The sequence below is a fragment of the Plodia interpunctella genome, chromosome 2, assembly GCF_027563975.2.
Source record: "Plodia interpunctella isolate USDA-ARS_2022_Savannah chromosome 2, ilPloInte3.2, whole genome shotgun sequence".
In the NCBI taxonomy this organism is placed as follows: domain Eukaryota; kingdom Metazoa; phylum Arthropoda; class Insecta; order Lepidoptera; family Pyralidae; genus Plodia; species Plodia interpunctella.
In genome coordinates, this window is record NC_071295.1 from 9,561,214 (window position 1) to 9,584,408 (window position 23,195).

At 32.8% G+C, this 23,195-nt stretch overlaps 2 protein-coding genes and 1 long non-coding RNA gene across 3 annotated transcripts; 2 read left to right on the plus strand and 1 right to left on the minus strand.

Moving 5' to 3' along the window:
* Positions 1-840: 840 nt before the first annotated feature.
* Positions 841-11,972, minus strand: Phm (Peptidylglycine-alpha-hydroxylating monooxygenase). Its single transcript, XM_053753665.2, has 9 exons — positions 11,595-11,972; positions 9,919-9,976; positions 8,825-8,912; positions 6,333-6,408; positions 5,968-6,094; positions 4,634-4,682; positions 4,013-4,158; positions 2,308-2,497; positions 841-1,687 (listed from the first exon to the last, which is right to left on the minus strand). The coding sequence occupies exons 1-9, from the start codon at positions 11,706-11,708 to the stop codon at positions 1,519-1,521; spliced, it is 1,017 nt and encodes a 338-aa protein (XP_053609640.1). The 5' UTR covers positions 11,709-11,972; the 3' UTR covers positions 841-1,518.
* On the plus strand, positions 11,841-13,450 carry LOC135309847 (uncharacterized). The gene is made up of 3 exons (XR_010370075.1): positions 11,841-11,936; positions 12,481-12,556; positions 13,342-13,450. It is a non-coding gene; the product is annotated as an uncharacterized LOC135309847 (long non-coding RNA).
* A 574-nt stretch (positions 13,451-14,024) lies between these two features.
* On the plus strand, positions 14,025-17,930 carry LOC128674768 (synaptonemal complex protein 1-like). The gene has a single exon (XM_053753651.2). The coding sequence runs from the start codon at positions 14,352-14,354 to the stop codon at positions 15,513-15,515; it is 1,164 nt and encodes a 387-aa protein (XP_053609626.1). The 5' UTR covers positions 14,025-14,351; the 3' UTR covers positions 15,516-17,930.
* The last annotated feature ends 5,265 nt before the right edge of the window (positions 17,931-23,195 follow it).

Genomic DNA, 23,195 nt, shown 5'->3' on the forward strand with positions numbered 1-23,195 from the left:
TTTAGGCTTAGAATTATAAACATAAAAGGAAACTTCATAATTTGTAATTAACTAGTCTAAATATAATCTAAAATAGGGAAAGACCCATTCAGAAGATAATTCTTAGACATAACGTTAGTTACTATGTTAATAGTCCAATATAAATATATATTTATAGTCAGAATAACATTTATTTAAAATATATTGATTACAATTTTAATTATCAATTAGAATTCATCAATCTAGGCAGCGCATATTTACATTACATATTTAGGTGATATGACAGTCTATGATTTGATATATATATTTAAAGCCATTACTTATATCATTAATATTCAGATCATGTGAAATACATTAGGAATGTAAAAAGTCGTTTAAAAATAATACAATTACCCTGAATTTGAGGAATACGGAATATATGTAGGTACAGTCCGTCTTTAAAGAGTAGAACATAAATGAGTGCGCTGTATACTCTTGGCTGGGAACACTGGATTTTTATCAACCAATTTTAGTGTTGCAATACCAAAAAAATGTAGTTCGTTAAAAAATCTGCAATCTATTAATTTGAAAATAATCTTAATTTGGAAATTTTACATGTATCTTGATATAGATGCTAATTTTGACTAGATACTAATTTTAAATATACATTTTGAGCTAGGCTCCTTGTTTTGAGTGTGGCACACACTACCTCAACAATATTTGATATAATAAATACTTAGGTTTAAAACATATAAACTAAGTGTGCATTTTTTTATATTTCCTGTAATTTGCACAACGATACAGACATCAAATTACCTACGTTTCATGTATTTATCTATGTATTAAATTATTAATCTTTTTTCCATATAATTTCTACCGATATTTTTTTTTGCTGTGATTAGAAATAATTTTATTTTGACATACATTTAATACTTATTACTTATTTTGAAACTTTAATAGATCAGATCCATTAATCTCTAAGAAAGGAACAACTATTTGAGAATTTAAAGTTTTACGATATTTATGGTAGGAAATTCGCTTTACTCTTATGATAAAACAAATAAATTCTAAAAACGTGTCGCCACTCTTCACTGTATTTACCTCGTAAGGGATAAATAAATACGTGTATATAATGATAAATTGTCTGTTGCAATCTTTAAAGATATATGACAAACAAAAATAATTATTAACTAAATCTCAAGTGAACCTTCAAAAGTTTTGATTGGCATGTGACTACTGAAACCCATAATAATATAATCAATGCAAAAGTCTGTATGTTCACATCTACTCACCGTTTAAACAGTTTTCGTTATTTGGTACTTCAACTATATGTTGTATAAATTGTAATTCATTCTTTAAAAAAATACATTATTACAGGTTATATACATAGATGGCTATGAAAAAAAAATTATAATGTGAAAAACTATATATTTTTTAATGATTTTTTTAAATTGCCTGTGTTATTTAGAACAACTGTCAATCAAACCGTATAATCATAATTTAAATTTGGTCAAACATATTTTAGAGGTCCAATTTGATAGCCTGTCAGTATAACCTTGTTTACGGAGTGCTAGCCGCCAAGTCTGGTATGACATTGAACCCCTGCGGGGCGCGGGTCCAGTAGTAGTAGGGGGGTCCAGCTGAGAAGCAGTACTTCTGATCAAGAGGAGTGTCATTTTGCACCCAGTACATTAGGTAGAAGTTGCACATCTCGTCTTTGTTTGTTGGCCTGAGAATAAAATAAATATTCACATCTTCTTTATAAACATAAAAATTCGTGCCACAGTGTTACTTTTTTTCGCTCTTTTGTTTCTCACTTCTTCACGATCAAACGGCTGAGCTTGTTTTTATGAAATTTGGTATTGAGGTAGCTGACACATAGAGTACTTTTATCAAAAAAGTGCACGATTCCCGTAGGATTTGGTCAAAAAGTGTGACTTTATAAAGTAATATTTTTTAATAGTTACGTGGACAACACCGCGGTTTGCAGCTAGTTCCTACTAGTATTATAAATGCGAAAGTAAGTTTGTTTATTACCTCTTCACGTTTTAACTATTCAACCAATCTTCTTGAAATTTTGTATACATGTAGTTTGAAGTACGGAGAAGGACATAGGGTACCATTCATCCCGGAGAAATGAATGATCCCGTGGGAAATTCACGCGGGCGAAGCCGCGCGCATAAGTTAATCTATACTTTTATTATAAAGTTTGTTTGAGTCGGTAGTGATCTCAGACACTACCGAACCGATTTCAAAAATTCTTTCACCTATAGGCTATATTTTATCTCAAAATTCCCACGGAAGCGAAGCCGCGGGCAAAAGCTAATAAATAAACAAAAAAAGACGTACCCAATGCTGACCACGTGGTCGTGAGTATTGTTCATAGTGCACCTGGCAGCCAAAACATCTCCTTTAGTTATGGGCGCGTCGTTGGCCACCGGATAGAACATTTGCGGCTTCTGCGGGTCCTTCTTGCCGATCAACTGCCACACGTCACCTTTGCGATTCTTCCGGACCACATAGCCGGCTACCAACTTGCCTGGAAGTGGAATTAAACACAGTTATCTATACTACTAGCTTCGCCAGGAGCAGTTATTTTTCCGGGATGAAAGGTGCCTTGTCTCCTTTTCCGTACTTCAAACTATATTTGTGTGCAAATTTTCAAGAAGATTGGTTAGGTAGATAGAGCGTGAAGAGGTGACTAACAAACTTACATTCCCATTTATAATATTAGTTAGGACTAGATGCGGTCGGTGGAATAGTGGACAAAGATCACTCTTATAATACTTACTGGACCAATAAATAGGAGAGAATTGTAGCCACGATTCGAAAAGAATCGATTCACGAGTTTTAATTCACACTGGCTGTTTAGAAACTCACAAGAAGCATTATTTTTTTTTTATTTAAAATTATTCGCGGTCCAATATATTTTCTATTTTTTTTTTTATTATTATTAACATGTAATAGGCAATTAAAGATTATTGATTGATTAAAATTTACTACCCATCCCAAATGGGTTTACTTCAAATATATTCCAAGTTTCTTCACAAAGAGTAGAGCGCAATTTCAACTGGTAGATGGATTTTGTTTTGTTTGGGATGAAACTAAGAAAATACTGGAAGTATTTCCGTTACACATCTCTGCTTCGAACCCTTCATCGAGAAATATGACTTGGTTATTCCGGATCGGAACTAATATTATAAATGCGAATGTAAGTTTGTTTCCTTTTTATCTTCACGGTCTATCTACTCAACAAATCTTCTTGAAATTTTACATACATGTACTTTGAAGTATGGAGAAAGACATAGGGTTCCTGAAAAGCGAACAAAGAACTAGTATTATTACAATCAAACAATATTCGGATTAAACATGATGAATTATTAAATGTGATCAATCGTGAGGTAGACATATTTTCGTGCGTTCAGCAGAAATTCACAGAAGTCGCATTAAGATTTATAGAAAAGACCGATACGAAGGTTAATGGAAGTCATTTGTAAATACCTACATAAAAGGGTAAATAGGGTAAAATAGCATAGGCTTGGGTAACTGTAAGGATCAGGGATGTTACGGAGCTTCGACTCCGACTTCGTTAAGTCGGATAATATAATGCAATATGCTTTGGGTTTAAATTAATTTATTTTAATTTCTTGTTTATTTGGAAATATGCCAATTTTTTTTCCATTGTTTGTGTTTTATTTTATAATTGAAAATTAAAATGAAAAAAATTTGACTAAATAATGTTTTATTTGTCCTTAAATAAAAATTTTCTCTCATTCCACCACTTCTGATCCTTCCTCCGACTCAGATTCCGACTCCGATAAAGCATATTTATTTAATTGACTCCGATAAAGCAAAATAATGTAATTGATTGTAAAATAAATAAATAAATAAATAAATAAATAAATAAATAAATAAATAAATAAATAAATAAATAAATAAATAAATAAATAAATAAATAAATAAATAAATAAATAAATAAATAAATAAATAATAATAAATGTATGAGGCACTTTCCGTGTAGGTATGAAAAGAAGATTTAGTGTGTTGCACATACCCAAGCTGTGCGTGTGAGTCCGGAAAGCGAAGGGATGTATAACTTTATCCTCGCTGATGGTGCAAGCGGTCTCCATGTGTTCCAGCTTGCGGGGGGCGATGACCCCGCCCGTGCCCAGCAGAATGACCCCCGCTTGACGAGACATTCTGCAATACATAATGTTTGCATTTGAAGCTGTGACGCCTAGAGTCCAAGGTTCGCGGAAAAATAAAAGTAATAAAATTTTGACCGGCCGCCCGCCTGACGTCAACCCTCTTCGGGAATACTATTGTTGCCTATCAGCTCTTAAAGCTATGTATCCCTTAGTCGCCTCATACGACATCCATGGGATGATAATGGAGTGGTCCTATACTAGGGCGGGACAACACGTTTGTATGTTTACACATTAACACATGTTTATTAATGTTTAACGTTATGTTAGTCGTTGAAACCCGCCAAACGCATAATACGTCGTAAGCGACTGCCCTACGTAAGGTGTTAAACACAATCGTTGAACCCAAAAATGTTATGTTATTATAAAAAATGATATTTAATCAGTTGTGTAACAACGCTTTCTGATAAATATAGGTCAACACGTATACGAATCACACAATAGATTGTTTTAAGGATTATCATACCAACCTTGTTTTGGTATATTTCAGGAAAACTCCAGAGTTATCAGTGCGGCCCTCTGTAAAACGATATGCCATGAATAAGCATACATTATATAGAATATGGGTTATATGCAAAACATCAAAAATATCGTAGGACTAAATAGCTAATATGATAATTTATATAAAACATTTTTTGTCATTGCAATACCAAAACGAATGGTCGATTGGGTTATAAACTCCCAGTATTGCCAGCCAAGAGCACATAGGTTTTTTTTAGGCTTTAGGAAAAAAATCGCAACACTAAGATCTACTCTAACGTCTATCACTAACGTGGCATCGAATGGGGTACAGCCCTAGTGCCGCGCTGTGATTGGTCGTTGAGAAGACATCCGTTGTTTGCTCTTGCCTTCATCATTTAGTTATTATTTAATTCTGTACTAGTTCTATCTATGCAAATTTAAATATCTACATTTCCCGAGTGATATGAAGTCTAAAAAAATAATTATACATAAATTTATATTTAAAAAATGGTAAGCCCTTCTGGCATAATACGGACCAACACTATTTGAATGAGTTTCTTTCGGCATTTCTTCTCAGCAGTGGTCGTTCCGAAATGCTAGTAGTTTGTAGCTTTGGTAAACATCATTTAATTTAGAATATGACGTGAAAAAGTGCCTGTGAAGGTCTAATTTCTGAATAAATGATTTGATTTAGATTCAGTTTTATAAAATATCATATTAATGAAAATACTATTACAGTATACATAACTGTCAAATGTCCGGTTGTATCACCTGACATTTGATACAATCGATATCTTACCCGATTTTCGATATAGTAATCGTAAAGTTTCTAAACCCAATTATCGATAGATCGCATGTGCGAGTTGCTAAAACATTTTCATTGTTTTCGCCAACCAAAGAAATGACAAGCGAACTTGGAACGTGTAAACTATGACACAACGTGTCAATAATGATATACAAACACATCTTATGACACATGAGTATTTACTGTTTATTTCTTTTTGCTACAAGCTCCGCGAACAAAAACATTTCAGATCATTGTTTGGACCTGGAGAACGATTTGTAAACAAAAACAAGGGTTATTGTAACAAAGTAGAACTAAAATCCTACGAATATTATAAATGTGAAAAAGTAAGTTTGTTTGTTACCTCCCGGAAAAATAATTTATGAAATTTACGCAGGCGATACCGCGTGAAAAACGCTAATATTCATATATTTTATACAAATTATTCAATAATTTGTATATATATAACATGTTCAATAATTTCTACTAACATGATTGTTGTTTACTGGAACAAATAATTTTTCATTCATTAAAAAAAAATGTATTTATGGTTCTTACCAGGGAATTTGTGCATATAGTGCACTTGAAGAACCAGGTATTTGATGGGAGAGTCCTTCCCGATGAGGAAACCGACTTCCTCTGGGAGCTGCAGACTGGGAGCGTCGCGGGCCCAGGCATATACTATCTGAAAATTAGGAGAAAATAATATTTTTTAATCCATATCCATGTTCACTAATATTATAAATGCGAAAGCCTGTCTGTTCCGCTTTCACGGCTAAACCGCTGGACTTATTTTGATGAAATTTGGTATACGTATAGTTAAAGACTAACGTTAAAACATAGGGTAGATTTTTTTTCAAAAATGAATATAATTAAACGCGGGCGAAGTCGCGGGGGAAAGCTAGTAAATAATAAAAACTAACCTGAGATCCAGAACGGCACGGGCTGGCCGTGTTGTACAAATTGTCGATATCATTGCTCTGCATTTCTCCACAGCTCCTGCAATCGTCACAAAATCTTTTACGCCGGCTATTGGCGGTTTCGATATACATTGCTGCTTTTATTATTTCGTTAAAAAATGTTCAACATTCAAACTGTGCAATGTAACTTCTATTCCGTCGACATTTGTCTGTGTTTAGCGATAGATAGCAGGTATAATAATTTATTTTCAACTAGCTGCGATATGTAATATATATGGCGAAGCAATATACGACCAGCGTTCCATGTATATGGAGTGTCGTTCCGACCTATAAACCACTCCAAATCCTCCCATGGATGTCTTACGAGGATATTTGCGTAATACCTATATCCCATTGTACTATAAAATGGCCATTCATTTTCCACAACGTTGAATGCCATGTAGTACAGAGGTAAGATGTCTTTTTTATTAGCAATTAGAACAATGCAAGCTGAAGAGCTCACTCATTTGTCCGTAAGAAAAAAAATCATCGATGTTTCAGAAAGTTATATAAGCCATTTTAGCATACTAAGACCGAATAGGCACCATTTAGTTTAGTTTGGGCAGTAAAAAGTCCGGAGTTCGAGACGCCACAGCCGTGAACGAGACAAAACACATTCAGATGAGAGAGGAGAATAAATAAATACGAGTCTTGTACATGGAGGATAAACAGCTTGAGTTATACTCGAGACTTTTGTTATGGGATACTAACTCAACAATAAGGCTAGTTGAATTTTTTTTTTGTTTTAATGACTATTCGAAGGCCCTTATAATAGAAACACCAGTGAAAGAAATACCGTGATAATGACAATGATTTAAAAGATATGACAAAAATAAATTCACACATTTTTGTACTCGTCCAAACACTCCACGAAAGAGTGACGTCACAACGTGCTAAAATGTTCGCTAAGACCACAGTCGTTCGACACAGTCGTTCGACAGCTACATTAAATATTACGTTTATGGTGATGACTTCCTAATAAAAATTTTTTTTAAAATTTTGTTTTTTATGATGGTTAAATTTATTTTTATAATTTCATACTTTTTGAAAATGGACTTTCCTACCTACTTTAAATCTTCATACCTATTTAGATCCAGCTGGATTGTTACAGTCTATGAATTATCAAAATGATCCTAAATACATATATCTATTTTATCTAGATTATTCATATTTTTTTATAATTTTCTGACCTTGTCAACTAGCCTATTATGTTTATAACATACACAAACAAGGCCCAGGTAAATCTGAGAAATCTTTGTCATCAGAATAGTTATTTAAAATTATAACCGGGGAAGTACTAATTTGCATATAAAATCCGCTCATTATCGAGATGGCCTAGGATGTGAGGCCAGCCGATAAATTAAATACGACACGTGTATTACAAAGTACCGTTATGCCGGCTATACATTATCGCTGTTCAGTTCGCCGAGTTTTGGCGGATTCGGCATACATTGGTTGTTTTTAATTGCGGTAAATAAAACATCTCATACCAACTACGCAATGTTCATTCATTCTCGTCGGCATCTGAGTCCGGCATTAGATAAACCAGTGTATCGTTTCGATTTTTTAGAAATGCTTCCCAAAAATATCTATCTCGAAGAGGATATTTCATGGAAATATGAATGTGAGTGCAATTTCAAAATGCACTTAGGTTTATCGATGCCCGCAACTTCAGCACCGTCGGATTGTTATCACCTACATATTCGTATAGTAGGTAGATTTACATAATTACTCAATAGATTACTGCAAACGAGAACTTCCATTGAGTGGATAAATTATACGTAGGTTTGGACGTTTGTTTCATCTCGCAAAATCTGCGAAGGATCAACATTACCAAACCGTAACCCAAAATGTCTACAAAAATGAACTTTAGTGCAAAATGTATTAAACAAAAGCGTTATGCACACTGTTCCATAAGCAAGATTAGCGCCATGTGTTCGGGAACGTATGAGGACGTTGCGTTTATTGCTCGGTGAAAACATGACCGTATGTGTAAGGTCCGGCAACCCGGACCCGGACGGATATGTAAGGTCATCTCCACATCGTCGCCGAACGCAGACACATGTCAACATGAATGCGTGAACATTGCGTAGTTGTTATGACTGCTTTTATTTACCGCAATGAAAAACCAGTAATGTATACTGAAGCTGCCAAAGTTTGGCAAATTGCTCGACGACAGTGTGAAGCCGGGATAAGGGAATATGGGCGGCATTGTTATCAACAGGAGGTAAGGAGTTCTTACGCTCTCTGTCTCTCATCTGAGAGTCGGTTTCTTCTCAGATGTTGAGCGTTGGAGCCTTGGTCCACGTTCCTAGATTTTCGTCTCCACTTCGCATCCGTTGTCATACGATTGTGAATCCTTGAGCACTTCATGGGTTTGCCATTTCTGCCAAGGCCAGGCGGGAAATTATATACTATGCTACCTGTACCTACTAAAGACATAAATAAATACATACCAGACTGACTCATTAGACCCTGGTTGCGAGCAGCCATATAGCAGCATATGGTGGGCTGTATGCATCGTCGCATTCGGTTTAAATCCCACTGAAATTGAGCATAAAATATTTATGTTGGAGAAAATGTCCATAAAGGCTTAGCGACAAGCACTCTGGTAATAGATTATGTCGCTATAGAATCATACCATAAATCATACGCAATGAATTATTAGTCAAAAAAAAAAATTGCGAAAACTTATTTTATTATAAGCCATATTTGAAATAGCCTAACAAAAAATATTCAAATTCAAAAATATACGTTTCAAATATGGCCATACAAATTCTATATGCGAGAGTATGTAAGGTTCGGAAATTTAAAAATATTTAAAAATATACTCAAATCCACAGATATAAAACTTTATGCTCAAATCTTGTTATTTTTTCTGATATGAACACCTTGCGAGGTTATTCCAAAATTTGTGTGGTCTCATCTCATATGACCTTAGTTTGGATTAATAAAAGGAAGTAAGGCAACTTTTTAAAATGAAGAAATAATAGATATAATATGTATTAACATAAATTTATAATGTGAATACTGATTAAAAAGATTAATTCTTTATTTCTAATGCTTTGATTGAATTTATCCATGAAATCTATTGGTACGAATATGACAAATAGGTATTTTTGTCTGGACATTATTACATACAAAAAGAATTTTAAAGTTTAAAATTTTAATAATATTGTCTTCTATTGTAGCCATTATTGTGTAAAGTTTTGCATTTCATGTCTATCTAGTCGATTCGAAGTGAGACACAGCAAACCAATCACGTTACGGTTTGCCCGTCGTTGCGTCACAATGGCGCACTGTGATTGGTTAGCTACGTCTTTCCGCGAATCGACTTGATGGTGGGATGTAAATAGCAAAATGCACTACGCACACCGAAGACTAGTAATGCAAAATTCAATGTCTTAACCAAGGCCAAGTACGCTCAAAGTAATGGCAGTAAATTTTTAATATCAAAAACTTTATTTCCGTTTGGGCAATAAAATGCTTTCAAACATAAGATTGTTTGCCAATAGTAATAAAAAAAACATACGAAATCCAACAACCTTACCTATGTAATAGCTGTTGATTGGTGAAATTCTTATTGGGGTACATAAGTAAGCCTCATCCTAAAACAAATACAATAATAAATTACTTACTTGAAATAAATTTCGTCATAAAATGTTCACTTATTTGGAAATACAATAGGCGAAGACTGCCCTAGAGCAGAGACAAAAGGAAATATGTTTAAAACCAATTGAATTTTGTATTTGCATGTAAGAACTCCAATTGAATTCAAAATTTAAGGACAAAATTCCCTTCACATCTCTCTGTTTTCTCTTGTGGACAGCCCTAATAATCATCTCAACCACATAGTTCTCACTGCAAGATATTTAGAAATATAGTATTCTGAAATAACTCAGATAAAGAAATTAGGACCAGATTTTATACAAGTTAAGTAATTATTTAAATGTAACCAAATTTCATAGCCATTCTATTGAGCCTAAGCTCAAAATCTTCAAAGCTACTAATGCACTCTTTCAATTCATACAAGATCTTAACTTCTTGAAATTTACATAAATATGAATGAAGAAATCTGGGATTTATAGGTTGTGGTTAGTAAATATTGTTCTAAATCTAATCTTCACCCAATAAAATATATCATCCAATCAAACACTCTACAGCTAACGTCAATGTGATAATACAAAAGTGGTGTCCAGTAATCAGCTTACCATTATTTATGAAAATACTTTTTCTTTATCAACATATATTACTTATCAAGTTTATTAAGCAAAATTTAGGCAAATTTTACCTATTTTCAAATTTAGGCAAATTTTACCTTTCTTTCTTTCTTTACCTATTTTAAAGCCTTTTCATGAAGCTACACCCAAATCTATAAAATACTTTTTTTTTATTAGCCTGTGGTCTCCCACTGCCGGGACAATAGCATCTCCTCTAGTTCACCATCTATCCGTATCCATTGCATAATTCCTCCAGTTCTTATCCGTTGCATCTAAATTGCTCCAACCTTCTTGTTCTGGGGTGTCTATCATATTAATATGTACACTTAATTTGCACAGAATGTGTAATAGGTAGTTGTACTTTCACAAACTATAATATTTGCATAAAAGCTATAAAAGTCAATATGTCATTCAAGTACTTACCTAATAAAAATGTTTCAATAAATATAAAGCTCAAGGTTGGTTGATACTTTTACAGTTTGAATACACAAAATTATATCCACATGTCACATAGGACTGAATATTTAAATCATAGAATTGTTTATTTAATACATGTATGTCCTATGTTTTCTATCATTCAACACAATCTTTACCCAAATTTAATTATCCATTACCTACTATGGTAATGTCAAGAGGAACATCAACAATTATTATTATAGTGCTTACAGTCATAAATCTAATTTAGGCTATAAATCGCAAGATAAATAACTATGCATTTGGTTTTTATTCGACTGTAATTAAACTATAATAAATTATTTAAAAAATGTACCGAGTTAAGCAAATACCTATTGTTATAAGACGTTTTATAAATAATAATAAATAAATAAAAATATAATATTATGGCCAATTATAAATAATACAATAAAAGAAAACCATAAAGGAAAGGTAGGTATTCAATAAAATAATACTATTAGATTAATACTCATTAGGATTAACTATGTGCAAATTAAACAATTAGATATGTACCTATGTATTACAGCAATTTTAAAATATTTTATTTACTTACCTTGTGGGGCCAAACATTAGGCATAAGAAAATCGTAAGTATCCACTTCATATGCGGTCACAAATAAACCACAAACACTTAACGTGGCTAGAAGAGGTAAATATAGCATATTCATGTTTAAAAATTGGACTAAAATCGAAATAAAATAACAACTTTTTTACAGCTAATCCACTAAACCGGCTACTAGTACTCAAATGAAATGAGAATTTTATGCGCGACGATAATCGAATTTAGCGGTAAATAGCACGTAAGCACAGTCGAGTGTGATAATAATATTGATTAAATTCTGAAGCAACGACTGTTTACGTAGGAATTCAGCAAACAAACCAATCTGCGAACTGAGGTGAGTATAAATCGATAGTCTACGAACGTCATACTCTGTATTGCCAGTTGTGCATGCTTTACTAATATTGCAGGAGATAACTTGGCGTTTGTTCTTCTTTTACTTTCCTACGGTACATTAAATGTGATTATTTTTGTGTGAAGTCGTTGAACAGGTGAAGGGTAAACTGTTGAAACTATTGTATTTTATGTGCCATCAGTTACTGCATTATAGATATTTGAGATTGAAACTAATTATAAACAACGAGGCACGTTAACTACCAAACCGAAAAACATTATCATCTTTTTGTAAGGACTGCCTAGCGTACTCGACTTTCTAATATCAACATAATATTGCGGGATATTTCGAAAACTAGTATGGGCAATACTAAGTATCCGTTCAAAAATGTGAATATTAAATAATTATGACATTGACATTTGGCATTTGTAGTTCAAAAACATACTCATTACTCAGGTACAAAGACAAACCTTACCAGATTACAATTTATTAATTGTGTTTTATTTTGTTTCGATTTTTTCTTAAATACAAAATTGTTTTATTTTAGATGCCGGCTACACATTATCGCGAAACAGTCCGACAAACTTGACAGTTTCGGCATGCATTGCTGGTTTTTCATTGCAGTAAGTAAAAGCACTTATACAAACTACGCAATGTTCATACATTATTCCGTCTGTCAGAGATAGGCGATAGATTTCGTGCTTCGTAGAAACAACAACACTATGTCGTTTGAACTAAAACTCACAGATGGCAGTGTTAGGAATTAGTAAATAAGTACACCTACGAAGAAAAATACTTTTAGATTATTTATTTATTTTACATACATAAGTACCATACAATAATAAATTAAAATGAAACTAGCTTTTGCCCGCGGCTTCGCCCGCCTTTATTACGTGTGTCCGCTAACGTATTTTTGTCAATATCTCGGGTTTTAAGCAATGTATCGCGACAAAACCTACACCAGATTTTAAATTAGACAATATATGCTATACAACTGTGAAAATTGCATCAAATTCCATTCAACAGTTTTTGCGTGATGCGCGATCAAACATACAGACAGACAAAAACAAAATAGTTTTGGATTCTATTTGTCCCATAACTGATGGTATTTTCGAAAAATCTTGAAAATTTTATTTTTTTTTTTACTTCAAAGAGTACTTACTTACCTATGTTTACCAATTTTCAGCTTTTTATATCTTGAAAATTGTATTATGTCCCATGCAATCTTTCACCTTTTGAAGGGGTTGAGGGTTAATTTTCAGAAAAAATTGAAACACGTATTCATTAATTTGTCGTAAGCAACAAAAATCCAAAATTAAAGTCACTAACTTCAACGGTGTACTTAGAATTTTCATATAAATCCAAAAATCCTCTCTTAGCTTCACCGCTCACCTACACTTCCCCCCAGGGAACCTACCGGCCAAATTTCAGCTTCCTACGCGCAGTGGTTTCGGCTGTATGTCGTCTGTCAATCAGTTAGTCACTCAGTAACGGAAGAATTTTATATATATTGTAAGGTAGGTACATAACAAATGTTTATAGATATTAAGGAATATATGTAGTTAATAGGTTGATATTTTTTGATAGATTATTAAATTGATAATGTAATAAATATGATAAAGTAAGTAACTGTAATGAAGTATATTGTTTACAGCAAATAAAATGCCTAGACTGCCAATCTTCCAAATTCAAAATCTTCTGATTATCCATCTTCGCAAAGACTCGTACCTACTAGGATGGGCCGCCTTACCTTTGTGAATAGTAGCAAATTGTACAGTCATTGTAGGTATCTGTGTGGATACTGTATACGGGCTGCTATTAATAGTTACTATGTATTTTCATTTAGCAAAAGTGCTCGTCGTTTAGGGAGTCATGCAGCTCTAATATCCACGGCGCTCTTGCTACCATTATCATGCCAGCCACTTCAGACGTAATGGTTTGTCTCAGGATGATGACATTTAAAAGTAACAACACAATACAATAATAAGTATTTTATTGCACAAATTATATAACAATATACAAAATTTTATTGATCATAAATAAATTTTGTATAAATAAATCAATAAAAAATATCACTGCGATTCTGACAGTAACTGTACTGCAAAGAATGTGCGCACGCGTCGGTATATACAGGCGCTTATTTTATTAATTTTAACATAGTTTCCTTCAAATTAATAAGAAAAATATGAAATGTATGAGTTAATTATTGAGTGTGTTTATTACGTTAATGTTGTGTGTTCATACGTTTGAAAAATAATTCACTGTGTTATATAGAAGATTCCATTCCAGAAGGTATAATTTTTATTATAAGATTACGTACGTGTAGGTACGATTGACTTATAGCAGTTGTTATCAAGGTCGTTGCTTCCAAGTCAGTGTTGCTTGTTATTTCTTTGAAAACTACCATTTAAAAAAAATATGTCTAAAATGGAGATGTCCGAACGATTTGATAAACTTTTTGAAAGAATGAAGTTAGAATTCAAGAAACAGACAATGGAACAAACTTATTCTCTAACAACAAATATATCAATAAAATTAGAAGCAAAATTAAAACCGCTTCGAAAAGAGAATCAAGAATTAAAAGCAGAAATTGAAACTCTGGAAAAGAAAATTGGTTACCTTGAGCGGGAAACTAAAAGGAATAACGTTATTATTTTCGGATTGGAAGAAAAGGAAACCTGTATTAGTGAACTTTTAGAAGCTGTAAGACGAAAGATATGCGAGGATTTAAAAATGTCTGTTTTGTGTATTGACATAAATAATGTTTATCGAGTTGGAAAAAGGAACAAAAACTCCACTAAACCGAGGCCAGTTGTGGTTACTTTTGTTCACAAATGGAAAAGGAACGAAGTTTTGAGAAATAAAAAAAGATTTAGGAACGTTTTTGTGTCAGAAGACTTTCCTAAAGATATTGTGGAGAAAAGAAGACTTTGGTTACCCGAACTAAAGGAAGAGAGAAAGAAAGGTAAAGTTGCCTACTTGGTGTATGATAAACTATTAATTAAACCTAGAATGTTACAAAATGCGACAAAAGAAGAAAGCGAAGAAGAAGCCGAAAAAAAAGAAGAGTTGTCAGAATTACTTGATGGCATTGAAAAATGTGAACAAGAAGAAGAGAAACCGCGGCGGCGTCGAGCAAAAGCCATGATAAATAGAAATAATATCTCTGATGAAGACAAGAAAGACAATGATGAAGAAAAACCAATGCGTCGTGCTATAGCAAAGATAAATAGTACTAATAGCTCTGATGAAGATAAGAAAAATAATGACGAAGAAAAACCAAGGCGTCGTGCAAAAGCAATGATAAATCTAAATGACAATTGCTCAGGTGAAGAGATATTGGGAGAAAGAGCACTTAAAAACTTCAGACATCAATTAATGTTCAACAAGAAAGAGAATTCAATAGATGCAGACTCGCAGGAAGATTTTGCGAAGTCAAAAACTGGAGCTATAAAAAAGACTTATAAAAAAGACGTTTTTTCTAATGATGATAACGGTAAACCTCGACATAATAAAGCAGAATCAGCGAATAATCACTTAGACATTGAATATGTTCCACAAAAACGAAGAATGGATTATTAATGTTTTTAACTGGAGGAGTTATATTCTGGATGACATCATGCTATGAATTATGGTAAATGTAGTGCGGGAACGCACCTATCTAACTAATTACACAGCTGACTAACTCAATATTGCTATAACATTTCTGTGTTACTTTGCATGTGTCATTTTTATTTTCATGCTTTTTTTATTAAAAAGTGGCGAACGAAAATAAACGCTCAGTAATGGCGTACCTACAGTCGTGGCGTGTGGTTCCCGCCCTAGAATAGGATCACTCCATATCCTCCCGTGGATGTCGTAAGAGGCGACTAAGGGAATATCAGGGAATGGGCAGCAGCGTTCTCTATATAATAATTTCACACCAATTACTGCGATCACCAAACTATGACAAGGTGATTACTAGCAAGGCCTCTCATTGGGAGAGGTTTTAAGTCCAACAGTGGACTTATAAGAATAAGAATACAAGAGGTAGATATATAAATGTATATAAGTAAATGTGTATTTTTAGTTCAAAGTTGAAACCCACTGATGCAAGAAAATAATATTTGTATAGTACAGAAAATGGGCAAAATATTCTATTTACTGAATTAATTTTTTAAATAAAATCACCAGTTGATGAGAATCGTGTGTAAATGGTTCGTTGTATCAGGAAAATTAAAAGGTTTAAAACAATGGATATAATACATTGCAGAGAAAAAAATATTGCATAGGAGTTTCCTTAAAAGTTTTCAATCAAGCGATTTTTATCCTTGATATATGAACAATAAATTTGTAAGCGCAGAGAATGGAAAAAATAATTTTATTACAGAATTGAGAACACAAAATAGTGAAGTAAAATTACTAGGTCTTTGAGAATTTCATTTAAATTTAAATATATCTTGGAAAATTATTATATGGAAATAATTTAATCCTTAATAAATTTATTATCCATGATGTAACAAAAAATAATTTGTAAACGCAGAGAATGGAAAAAATAATTTTATTACAAAAATGAGTGAAAATATTGAAGTAAAATTACCAGGTCTTTGAGATGTTTTATTTTTATATCTTGGAATATTATTATGCTACGTGCGTATGAAAAATATACAAAATGGACTTAAATTAAATATGGAATGCTGAAAATATGTAAGGTATTGTAATGTAAATTTATCATTGTTGTATTGTATTGTATATCGTATTATTATTGATGGAGACACATTCACTAAGTGTTAATTTATTTAATTCGTCTTTGAATCAAGAAAAAACATATGAAGCACAGAGAATGGTTAATGACAATTTTAATGGAAGAGAATAACCAGTAAAGTAAGATAATAGTTATAAGTTACGAATTTGATTATATTTCGTTTCGCAAAAGTAAGTTTGCGAACAAACAAATAAGTGTCGTGTGGTGTCCGGCCTAAAATAGCACCACCCCATTTCCTCCCGCGGTTATCGTACAAGGCGATAAAGGGTTATAGAGGTTGAGCAACAGCGTCGCCTCTCCAAAATATTTTAATGTCACCTAACCAAACTATGGCAAGGTGGATATTAGCAAGACCTTCCACTTGAAGACGTGTTTGGTCTAGTCTTGGACTTATTTCTGACAAATAAAAGAAGTAGATATATATGTATAAATATACCATGTATGTGTGTATTTTTTGTTAACAAGGAAACAATGTTTCAATGTTTTAAAATGATTTTTTTATCAAATAAAAACACCACTTGATGAGAATGTTATTATTTAAATTATAGTAACAGAAAAAAAACAAAATTAATTGGAATCTTAATAGATTATCGTAATCAGTTTTTATCCTTGACATAACAATACTATTTATAAGCACAGAGAATGGAAAAAACTTTTATTATGAAGTAAAATTACCAGGTCTTTGAGATGTTTTATTTAATTTTATATCTTGGAAAATTTGAAAAGCCAACCTTTATTATTGTTGAATTGGATATTATTGTATTGAAGACAAATTCACTAAGTATCACTGTAAGTAATAGAAAACCAAACATTTCAGTTAAAGATAAGCTAGATGTTAGAAGTACTTCTTCATCTAAACTCTCAAGTAATTATGAAACGGAAAATCTTTTTTTAAATAAAATGTACCTATATAAAATTGTGAGTGATTTATGATAACAATGAATCTGTTTTATTGGTTGATCTCAAAGATGTAATGTCAGAAACAATTTGTATCTGAGAAGAAAATATAGAATGATAACGTTTTACTACGTCAGAGAGTGGCGGGAATGCCCCACGGACACTAAAATGACAAAGAACAAAAATCGAACAGAGGAGACATATTTTAGAAATGTATTTTATCTTAAAATGATAACATTATGTTTAATGGATTCGTTATGTTAAAACGATTTTATGATTTTTTAGTTTACTAACAAGCTTTTTATGTTATGCTATTTGGTGTTATTGCAATAAATTTTAATGATGCTTATAAGCAAGAGTATTGTTTTATTTATGTACCATTTAACACACTTAAAATACTCAGTTGTTAAAATTTCATATAAATTTACAAATCTTATATGTATTGTCAATTGGTGATATGAAATGCTAAGACAATGGCCATGGTTTAGATAACAAGTACCTATATAAATTGTAAACTTAACCTACTTAATTAATTAAGTGATCTAATCATAATATGCATGCAAATTCATGCAAATATGTTTAGTCAATTTTATGTATTTACTTTCGTAATCGACGTCTACTTCGCGCGTCAACCTTTCTTCTCTAAATTATATAGTTACTCTTTGCCATAAAGGCGTTCTCACACAAATCACATTGGGCCCATGTATCGGCTGAAGCAGTAATGCGCTCACGTACGACCTTGACGTGGATTTATCGTGACCTGATAGGTTTGTGGGTGAATGAGACTTTATTGAATTTTATGCTTTTCGCAGCAGCTAAGGGTTTTCATACTACGACTTCGTCTGATAATTCCGTGACGTAGTCACTATTCCCGCTACGCCCGTACGCTATCAAGAGGTACTGGGTTCGATTACCAGCGCGAGCATTTTTGTACATGTGATATTTGTCTGCAGTTTTTATAGGTTTGTGCCCGTTTTTATGTTCGTGACCATCGGACACGTGGCTTAGTGCCTAAAGTGAGCCGTTGAGTGCTGTCGAATTTTTTTAAGTTTCCTGCCTAGTAAAAACATAATTATCAATTACTAATTCTTTACCTACCTACACAAAATGCCTTAAGCATAGGCATTTTTTGTAGGTAGGTAGGTATATATATATAGTTCAAGTTGACCAAAAAATTACGTTTTAAATTAGTAATTTTTATTAGACTTGTAAAGAAAATTTATTGCGGCATATATTCTTCATTCGTGTAAAATTTCCTCTATTCCCCTAACTTGTGTTATAACCGACCTCACGAGCTTTGGCGCAAGCCATGAACGTAATCACGTGTTTCTATTTAACTATACATTGATTGATTTATTTACCAATGTGGCACAAAGGGCTTAATGTTAAAAGCATGAGTTTTTTTCTGAAAGCAAACTTCCAGTGGAAGTTTTTTTTCAGCTGAAATAAGTAAGAATACAATTTATAATCAAATTTGATTATTTGTAAGTAATCACAGTAGTATTGTACTAATATTATAAATGCAAAAGTTTGTGAGGATGTATATGTGTATATATGTATGTTTGTTGCATATATACATACAAAACCTACTGGACCGATTCGAGTAGAATGTAACCTGGAATAACACATACTTTTTGTCCCAAAATTCCAACGGGAGCGAAGCCCCGGGGCGCAGATATTAATTATATAACTAGATGTAAAGTTATAATGATGTTAAAGCTATGTCGTAATACATAAGAAAGAGAGGTCGGGCAACGGATGAAAGAGATAGTAATATACCTTGCATCAAAAGGTTCTTTGCAGTGCGGACTCTAATATTATCTACAGCTTCATGGTAAAAAGTAAAATCTTATTACTTTAAAAATAGGCAACCTGTGATTTGGACCACAACCAAACGTCACCCCAACTCAGTCACGTGGAACGAAATCCGAATATCAAGTAACTACTTACTGATACAAGTATCTAACAGTTGCAATCGTGTTGCATTCCTTGTTACTGCCCGATATATATACGAGGTCGATATCGAAATCTTCTATCGATACATTTTATCGATAAAATGTGCACCAATTGTTGGGGTGAGTTATCGTACATGATTTAGCTCGTAAAGTGTTCCGAATGTTTTATATTTTATCGGAATTGTTGGCAACGAATTGAAAAGATTTGTTTTGTTTTTGTGTTACGTTGCGTTGGCTGGACTATATACAACGAATTTAGAAGACCTATCGATGTATACATATATTTTGATTTATAAATAATCTAGCTTTCGCCTGCGGCATCACCTATAATTTATTATTGTCAATATCTCGGGTTCTAAGCCACGTATCTTGATGAAACCTGTACCAGATTTAAAGTTAGACCATCAGTTATACAACAGCGTAAACTACATCAAATTCTAACTAGTATTTTTTGCGTGATGCGCGAACAATAATACTGACAGACAAAAATAATTTTTAAAAAATTTTTGGCTTCTATTGGTCCCATGAGATGGCCATCTCATGGGACCATATTTATTTGTCTGTATCTCCCATGTAGAGATATAGACATTGACCATTTACAGTTTTTATATACAATAGATACTCGTACATATGTATAGATGATCAAAAATTAGTTACACAGGAATCATTCGATGTTACACTAAGGCCCGTGGTCCAACTAGTTGGACGAAGCAGTTGGACCACTGCCCCGGACTGTACCAAGCACGATGGTTAAGTACATTAAATAGTAGTTACTGATAAGTAGACCAGTGGCGTGTCCCACTTGTAAACTGCATAGCTAACTCCAGGAATTCCTGTACAAGAATGTGACTGCATTTCTCAACGACTATAGTCATAAAATACACACGACATTCTAAGGCTAGGAAGTAACTGATAACCCGTTTATTAAGTTATTTTGGGCTAACACATTTTCACCACGCAAGGTCACACGGCCACCTACTCGAATTAGTTGACGTCAGCGTCATAGACTAAAAAAAACACACCGAACGTCTTTACACACTGTGAGTTCCTTCAAGTTTTGTTAGGATTGTTTTTATGCTATGGTTGTTTAGTAGTTTTTAATGTATTGTGAAGAATTTATGGGATAATCGCGTGTTGCGTGTCCAGACGTAATTTCTGCTGTGAAAACATATGTCATATGGACTTTTGTTGACATGGGTCAGTGGGTTAACGTTAACTACTATATTCTAGGACATTTGACAAACATGATGGTGTGATAGGGTGCTTTATAATTGGCTGAAGACATGAGATTAGCTTATTCGTAGGCAAGTTTTGTGGAACTTTGTCTAAATACGATATTTGTAAGTGATGTCGCGACCTTTTAACCTAGCTTGTAAAGAATAATATAATCCTATTCTAACTAATATAAATGCGAAAGAAGGTAAGTTTGTTTTATTTGTTTTAATTATTGGTATAATACCAATCTAAATAAAATTTTGTACCTATTATTTAGGAGTACGAAGAAGGGCATAGGATATATTTCCTGTGGGAACTTCACGCCGCCCCGGCGGCGCCGCGTTTCTTCATGAGGCGGGCAAAATCTAGTTAGGTAAGTAGTAGGTACTTATTAAAAAATACGATTATTATAGAAAGAAAGAAAGAAAGAAAGAAAGAAAGAAAGAAAGAAAGAAAGAAAGAAAACATTTATTTGCCAAAAACATGAGTACAAATAGTCAAAATGAATTAGACCTACACGTTTTACCGAATATAGGTATGCAAATATAATTAAATAAAGAGGAGCATGCTATCCACTACAAATCCAAAACAAACTATAATGAACTATAATGTACTATACTAGCCCTAAATTCTATCCGAGTCTATCATTAAAGAAATCATTTAAAGTATAATAACATTTATCAGTTAATAAATACTTGAGGTGCTTTTTAAATAGATTTAAATTTAAGCTTTTATATTGATTTGGAATTTTGTTGTAAATTTTCGGTGCCATACATACTATGCTATTACCGAGTAAAGCAGTTTTTGATGGGTGCATGCATAATCGATAGATATCTCGATGATTCCTCAATAATATATTATAAATTATGCTACTGAGTATTCAAATAGAATATACAGGGTTTACATTTAAGAAAACGCTATTCAATTATCGATTAAAATAAGAAAAACATCGAGGAGGTTATTCCTAGCAACAATCCACAAAACTTCAATGAAAACAATTCAATGGAGCAGAAAAACAAACAAATTCCACATTAGGTATGAAAACGGGACCTATTTTGTTCAATACGGGAAATTTAGCCAAGCGGAAGGGCCGAACTCAGTACACTGGATAGCATAGAGTTTAAAAATACACAGAAGCGTCAACACAAACGCGCAGTCATAAAGAGCACGATTCTCACGCAATCGAAGTTCATTTTCAATTGTTTTTTTTTTGCAGTTTTTTTTTAAGATTTCACACTCATGATTGAAAAAAATCGAAGTAATCGATACATTGGACTTTTTCAATTGGAGACAATATCTTTGTAGGATAATTTTACATGTAGTTAATTGTACAGAGGATCAAACTTATATTATGTCCCGGTGAGGGCGTCGCTGTTGTCAAGAAAATTTGACATCGAAATGAGTTTGAAAGTTTTCAATTATGGTCACCGTGTCAAACATCCTTCTCCTATTCTCTAAGTATTCTTACGTATTCTAGTACCTTCTTCCTTTGTGTTGATGGATAAAATGATTTTCCATCCAATACAATAATTTTTCGTAATTACTAATTATTATTATTTTTTGTTTTTGCCTATTATGTTTAATTATATATAAAATGAAAATGCAGAGTAAGTAACTAAGATCTTCCCCTATTTTCCATGCAATATTTACCTAGTTTGTAAAAATAAATAAAAAGAACTATGTGGCTATTCTGTTAGATTTCATACTCACTGGATGCCAAATTTCCATAAAATACTCGGTTGTTTATTTTTTTTACGCCGAATTTCACAATCGTACACGCACGACGGATTCTGACCCTGGCAAATAAAGGATTTTTCAATGATTTACCGATATTATTCTGATATCTTTTCACGCGAATATTTCTTATATTAAGTACCTACTTACTTTTGTTGTACCATAACTACGTACTTACTTTTGTTCTAGTCATTGAGAATTTGCAGTAAATGAAATTAATTTTATGAACTTTCGTACCTTACTTGACGTGTCTACTTTTATGGTTTCTTAGCTAAATAGGAAAAACGAAAGTAGGTACACGTCAAAAAAATAAGGAGTCTAACCTACTCTCCATCCATGGCTCATGGCTCGGAAATTATTTTATAGGTAAGTGGGTAATACAATATTTATTATATTGAAGATATAAAAAAAATCTTCAATTTAAATATCCATATTGGTATCCAAGTTAAATATACATATCCGAACTAGTAAACAGCTGCTGAAAAAAATGTTATAAATATAAGAGAAAATTAGTTAGAACTAGATATAGGATCAACAATTTTCGAGATATTTCAAAACCGCAAATATAATTTATTTTAATTCATACAAGAAAAACAAAGTGTTATTTTTTTGTTTATGAAGCAATAATTTGCTGACTACATCTCGCAGCAACTGAACAAAAAAGAGGTGCACATTTTTATAGTATTACTTACTTCCCTTTCTGTTGCAGCGAAGGTT

What these genes read in the sequence shown, in the direction of transcription:
- LOC128674768 (XM_053753651.2), top strand. Translation starts at nt 14,352, where the DNA reads ATGTCTAAAATGGAGATGTCCGAACGATTTGATAAACTTTTTGAAAGA.
- Phm (XM_053753665.2), bottom strand. Translation starts at nt 11,708, where the DNA reads ATGAATATGCTATATTTACCTCTTCTAGCCACGTTAAGTGTTTGTGGT. An exon ending in GGGTCTAATGAGTCAGTCTG is followed by an intron (nt 6,409 to 8,824) that starts GTATGTATTTAT and finishes TGACGATTGCAG; the next exon opens with GAGCTGTGGAGAAATGCAGA. An exon ending in CGTGCCGTTCTGGATCTCAG is followed by an intron (nt 6,095 to 6,332) that starts GTTAGTTTTTAT and finishes CCTAATTTTCAG; the next exon opens with ATAGTATATGCCTGGGCCCG.